At 38.3% G+C, this 6,893-nt stretch overlaps 1 protein-coding gene across 1 annotated transcript; it reads left to right on the top strand.

The window, feature by feature from the left end:
- Window positions 1-313: 313 nt before the first annotated feature.
- On the top strand, window positions 314-2,879 carry LOC149266870 (TMV resistance protein N-like). Its single transcript, XM_089409421.1, has 2 exons — window positions 314-954; window positions 1,062-2,879. The coding sequence occupies exons 1-2, from the start codon at window positions 314-316 to the stop codon at window positions 2,167-2,169; spliced, it is 1,749 nt and encodes a 582-aa protein (XP_089265547.1). The 3' UTR covers window positions 2,170-2,879.
- Window positions 2,880-6,893: the final 4,014 nt, after the last annotated feature.

Here is a 6,893-nt window from a genome sequence, read left to right on the forward strand (position 1 = left end):
GGGTAATGTATATCACGAACGTTGCCAAGATCCAAATTCGAGCATAGTATAATACCGGGGAACGTCATCGCCAATCTTGAAGTGGAGAACTTGTCAAAGGCACAGCGAAGCCAGAAGACGAGGGCAAAGCGACAGGGCTTCACTGGCTGTATAACCGCACGCTAGCCAGGGTTGAACGGTTTGTTTTAATGATCTATATGTATCGATCCTCTCCAAGGTTTTCATTTCAAACGTAATTTCGCCAGGCTTCTGAAACTCCAATTCATCCTCCTCATCTGCAATTTGTGTCGACATTTCTATTTAATAATTCGCAATGGGTGCAATCTGCTGCACATCTGCCTCGGCCTCCAGCGCTGCATCGTCCTCCATTGCTGCCTCCGCGTCCACCGCTGCATCGTCCTCCATTGCTGCCTCCGCGTCCACCGCTGCCCTCGCTTCCACCGTTGCATCCTCCTCCACTGCCGACTTCACCTCCGGCGCTGCTCAGTGGTACAGAGTTTTCATAAACCATCGCGGCGTTGATGTGAAGAAAACCTTCGCCAGGTCTCTATACCTTCGCCTTCTACAAAAAGGATTGACAGCCTTTCTCGATGAAGATGAACTGCAACGGGGATATAACTTTCCTTTGCAAATAAAAAATGCTATCAGAAACGCCTCTGTCCATGTAGCAGTCTTCTCTCCCCGATACGCTGAATCGTATTGGTGCTTAGATGAACTCCTACTCATGTTGGAGTCAAAGTCTCCTATTATTCCTGTCTTTTACCGTGTCACGCCTGCTGAGGTTCGGTGGACGGCGGGCAAAGATGGAAAGTATGCAAAGGCCCTAAAAGAACTGGCAGAAAAGAGAACTCATGAAGGGAAGCTTCGATATGATTCCAACATCATTGAAAATTGGAGAAACGCACTTTCAAGTGTTGCAGACAATAGCGGTTTCGAGCTAGAGGTCTGCAATGGGTGAGAACTCAACCTTCCCTCTCTAGATATAGTATATTTTATGCTGGGTAAATACATATAGACGTTTGTTTCTCACTAGTTTTATTTGTTTTCTTTTAAATAACTAGCGAGGAGTTGGAGCTGGAGCTGCTAGATAAGATTGTTGAATGTCTGTTGAAAATGTTGGGAAAACCAGAGTTGCACGTAGCTGACTATCCAACAGGTTTGGATTACAAGCTGAAAGAATTTGAGGATACAGTCCTGTTGCAGCAATCGCAAAGCGGGAAACCTCAGGTCGTGGGGATCGTGGGGTTAGGTGGCGTGGGGAAAACAACGTTGGTAAAACAATTCTTCAATAAGAAGAAATCATATTATCTTAGATCATGCTTTTTATCTGAAGTCAAAGATCATGCAGCGTCTTTAAATTTGCTGCAAACAAAACTTTTGAAAGAACTGACTAATAAGCCAATAGACACTGTTGATAATGTTCACGAAGGTAAAAATATGCTCATACAGGCTCTCAAATCCTCTAATGCTTTAATAATCTTAGACGACGTCGGCGATGTCGATCAGGTGAAAGCACTTCTGCCGGTTGAAACTCATGATTTCTGTTCGGGGAGCTTAATATTGATTACATCTAGAGATAGGGGTGTTCTCAGAAGCGCAAGAGTGGAAATGTCATCAATTTATACGCTTACTGGTCTTAACACCCAACACTCCAGAGAGCTCTTTTGCTCCCATGCCTTCAGCCAAGCCTATTCCCCCACGGAATATGAACATCTGATAAATAAGTTCTTAGAATGCTGTGATGGATTGCCTTTATCGTTAAAAGTATATGGGGCACATCTTTATGGAAAAGACAAATCAGAGTGGGAAGACGAATTGGGGAGTCTTCCAAGGGAGGTAAAGGGAAGCCTTAAAATTAGTTATGATGACCTCAATGAAGAGGAACAACATATATTTTTAGACATTGCATGTTTTCTCCTAGGACACCACAGGGATACGGCCATAAGCATATGGAACGGATCGGGCTGGAAAGGGAGAAGGGGGTTACAAAATCTACAGGATAGATGTCTTGTGGAAATTGGCAGTAGGAATCGCATACATATGCATGAGCACCTAAAAGATCTCGGAAGAGATGTAGCTGAGAAGTCGTACCCATTTCGTCTTTGGCGTTGGACACAAAATGTTATGGATTATTTGTCACAGCAATCATCTGTAAGTGTTCAGTCATAAAATTTTAGATTATTCAACAAAAGTTTGGGATCGATTTTTTTAAAATATCAATAATTTTAATTCATTATTTGTGTTAACGATCGTTTTTGAAGAATGGTCAGGTAATAACAGTGCGGGGACTAAATCTTATTGAAAATAATGATTACGGTTCTATATTGGGCCGTATTGCTCCCCAGATGTTGAGAATTCTTGATACTGAAGGTACTGTGTTGGAGAGCACTTTGGGAACAGTGGAGTTACCCGGGATTTTATGGCTCCGGTGGAAAAAGTATCCATATTCTTCCCTGCCTTCCTGGATTTCAGTGAAGAACTTAAGGTATCTTGAAGTGTGGGGGAGCGAATTAAACACATTGTGGAAAAGTGAAAGCGAACCACAGGTGATCAGAAATGTTAGTTTCCGTGTTATCAGAAATGTGACCAGAGTGTTTAAATCAATTTCAAACGGTTTTTTTAAGATTTATCTGCAACGCATGTTTTAATATCTTTCTTGTGTTTAAACCATTGAACCTCGAACATTTTGCAGGTAGCAGTATTTTTGGAGGCGCTGTGTGTAATAGGGTGTGAGAAACTCAAGAGCATACCCGGGTTGGGGTATTATACAAAGCTTCGGTGGCTAGATGTTACTCGGTGCACTGAGTTAGAAGAACTACCGAGTATGGGAGCATTAACATCTTTAGTGGAGTTCGTCGCATTTGGATGTGTGAAGCTGAAGAGGATAACAGGGTTGGGACAGTGCACAAAGCTTAGGGCGCTCCATGTTGGTCACTGCTCCGAGTTAGAAGAACTGCCAAATATGGAAACCCTGGCATCTATGGAGATGTTTTTAGCAGATGGATGTGGGAAGCTGAAGAGGATACCGGGGTTGGGACAGTGGACAAAGCTTAGGGCGCTCAGTCTTAGTGAGTGCTCTGAGTTAGAAGAACTACCGAGTATGGGAGCATTAACATCTTTAGAGGAGTTCAGCGCATTTGGATGTCTGAAGCTGAAGAGGATAACAGGGTTGGGACAGTGCACAAAGCTTAGGATGCTCAATGTTGGTCAATGCTCCGAGTTAGAAGAACTGCCCAGTATGGGAGCATTGACATCTTTGGAGGAGTTTTACGCATTACAATGTGTGAAGCTGAAGAGCATACGGGGGTTGGAGCAGTGGGCCAAGCTTAAGGTGCTCAATGTTGCTGACTGCTCTGAGTTAGAAGAGCTGCCTAGAATGGAAACACTGGTATCCAATTTAGAAGAGCTGCCAAATATGGAGACATTGGTTTCTATCGAAGAGTTTAACGCTGCTGGCTGTGTAAAGTTGAAGAAGATACAGGGTTTGGAGCGGTGGACAAAGCTTCGGATGCTCAATCTTCGCGAGTGTTCTGAGTTAGAAGAACTACCGAGTATGGGAGCATTAACATCTTTAGTGGAGTTCGTCGCATTTGGATGTGTGAAGCTGAAGAGGATAACAGGGTTGGGACAGTGCACAAAGCTTACGGCGCTCCATGTTGGTCACTGGTCCGAGTTAGAAGAACTGCCAAATATGGAAACGCTGGCATCTATGGAGATGTTTTTCGCAGATGAATGTGGGAAGCTGAAGAGGATACCGGGGTTGGGACAGTGGACAAAGCTTAGGCTGCTCACTCTTCGTGAGTGCTCTGAGTTAGAAGAACTACCTAGTATGGGAGCATTAACATCTTTAGAGGAGTTCAGCGCATTTGGATGTCTGAAGCTGAAGAGGATAACAGGGTTGGGACAGTGCACAAAGCTTAGGATGCTCAATGTTGGTCAATGCTCCGAGTTAGAAGAACTGCCCAGTATGGGAGCATTGACATTTTTGGAGGAGTTTTACGCATTACAATGTGTGAAGCTGAAGAGCATACGGGGGTTGGAGCAGTGGGCCAAGCTTAAGATGCTCAATGTTGCTGACTGCTCTGAGCTCGAAGAGCTGCCAAATATGGAGACATTGGTTTCTATCGAAGAGTTTAACGCTGCTGGCTGTGTAAAGTTGAAGAAGATACAGGGTTTGGAGCGGTGGACAAAGCTTCGGATGCTCAATCTTGATGAGTGCTCTGAGTTAGAAGAACTACCGAGTATGGGAGCATTAACATCTTTAGAGGAGTTCAGCGCATTTGGATGTGTGAAGCTAAAGAGGATAACAGGGTTGGGACAGTGCACAAAGCTTAGGGGGCTCGATGTTGGTCTCTGCTTGGAGTTAAAAGAGCTGCCAAATATGGAAACGCTGGCATCTATGGAGATATTTTCCGCATATGGATGTGGGAAGCTGAAGAGGATACGAGGTTTATTGCAGTTGACAAGTCTCAGAGAACTAATTGTGCTTGGGTGCAATGAATTAGAAGAAGTGGAAGACGTTGAACATTGTACATGGTTGGACAAGCTTGATCTCTCTAGATGTCCCAAATTACAGTGTCCCCTGTGGGAGTAGTTGACTGGTTTCGCAGGCAATTGAAGGCAAGCATGCTAGCTACATGAAAAACAAAGAAAGAAGACGCAGTGTTTGCGACACAGCAATAGCCATGACATACATACAATGTAAACTTTATATTTAATTATACTATATATACAGTGTTTTTTTGAACTTGAGTTCAGTCTTACTTTTATAAATGTAATTTAATGTTTACATTTATAAATACAATTTAAAGATCGAAATATAACTTATTAACTTCTATTTTTCATTTTTCATGATTAATGTATAGTTGATATCCAAAACTAAACGTATCATATAAGTTTAATAAAAAGATGTCATATAGTATTAATTAAAAATTAAAAATAAAAAATTAATGTGCAAAGATATACTCAATCAAAGATCAAAATAAAAAATATAATGACGTGTTTGGATTGTTTCTTTGGCTAATAAATTAGAGGATAAGCTGGTTTTTATTGGGTTAAAGTCTTTTTTATATATTATTTATTTTTTATCGTTTTTTTTCAAATTAAAAATTGGACATCAAAATTTTTCCTTTTAATTCATTAATATTATATATATTACATTACATATTGCACCTTTCTTTCACTCATATTGCACAGTGAACATACATATCTGTTAATTTTTCATCTAAATTATAGAGTGGACACACATACATAATAATTATAAAGCATGTGATTAATAATATTTTAAGTAGGCTTTGAACTCCTGAGACAAATGGTTGTTATTCATGTTGAAATTAAAGGTTATGTCAATGTGTAAACAAGGCAAGACATAATTTAATCAAAACTTAAATATATTAAATTATGAGTTTTTCATATATTTTTTATATTCTTTGAAAATAAGGAAATACATATATCAAATTTATATGGATTTAAATGTGGGTAGACATCAGTGAAGATGAAGACACCACCTATGGCTTGTTTTATCTAAATGCATTAAAAGCATGCAAATAATATGATAAAATTTATAAGTCCAAAGGTTCACCTGATGTTTACATGCCTATTTAAAATATGCATATGCAACCATAATAAATGCATTACTTCCCTAAGTAAACTTAAAATAAAAATGTAGATACACCAGCCATTTAAATAACTGCAAAAATTATTATTATAGTGGTGTATCCTATGTTTAGGATTTCATTCTCCATGAATATATTTGGTCCTCCTAATACTCTCTAAGATGAAAGAAAATATTATAAAAGCGATAGAAATTAAATGAAATTTGTTAGTCACTTGGTATATTGCTCACTAATACTTCATGACTATCGTATATGTGAGTTATGTAATAAAGAGCTTGAATCAACAGAACATTTTGTTTTTTCATGTCTGACCTACTATGAGACCATGATAAATATTATTTCTATCACATGCCTAGCCCTCTTTGTGCTTGGTTGAGGTTAAAGAGTGCATGCACACACACACATCCTTCATAAATACAACGATTAGTTATGGTAATATAATTTTATCTCAATGATTAAAATTAGACTTTATTAATCTATAATTGTCATCACATATTTTGATTGTTTGTCAAATTAATAGCTACATACATTTTCGGCAACAACAAACAACTGTAGATTTTTTCTACAACAAAACTTACATATAGATTTGTTATATCTTTCAAAGTATAACCTAAGTATTTACAATTTCAAGTGGATGTGTCTCTTTTAATATAGGGTACCTATACACCAAAAATCAACTTGACCCATATTACATATTTGGACTTCTAGGAAATTTTGTTGCTACAAGTGTTTTCTATTGCAACAACTTGACAATTTTTGCTGGAAACACCTTACATTTTTTGTAGCAACAAATTTCTATAGAAAAGCATGATGGTCAAGTAGAAAAATAACGTTTCATTATGTTCATTAAATAAAACAAATATCAATTTTAACAAACTCAAGCGGACTAAAGAAAACTTGTCTTCAATTCTCATAATGTCACAATTACATTTAGAACAAGATAATAAAATTCAAGGATAATATCCTCTTATGAACTTAATGTAGAGACATACACAATAATACATCCAAGATAGAATTTCTATGGGTTTTGAGTTATAGTACACATATGTAACCATTAATATGACAACATATTGTTAACTTTTTGTCCTCTTTCCTACTAGGCTTCTAGCTTTCCAAGAATCAATATCGTAATAATTAATAACATGTAAAATGTGTCACTACAATTGTGCTCTTACAACCCTTCAAATGAAATTCTTATAATAAATTCTAGGATTGTATATAGAGATGCCAATGAAAATATCCATGTAGAATTTCATTTTCATAAGCTTACATTTTCCT

The sequence above is a fragment of the Pinus tabuliformis genome, chromosome 6 (assembly GCF_031772625.1).
Source record: "Pinus tabuliformis cultivar Carrire ecotype Pingquan chromosome 6, CPIR1, whole genome shotgun sequence".
NCBI lineage: Eukaryota > Viridiplantae > Streptophyta > Pinopsida > Pinales > Pinaceae > Pinus > Pinus tabuliformis.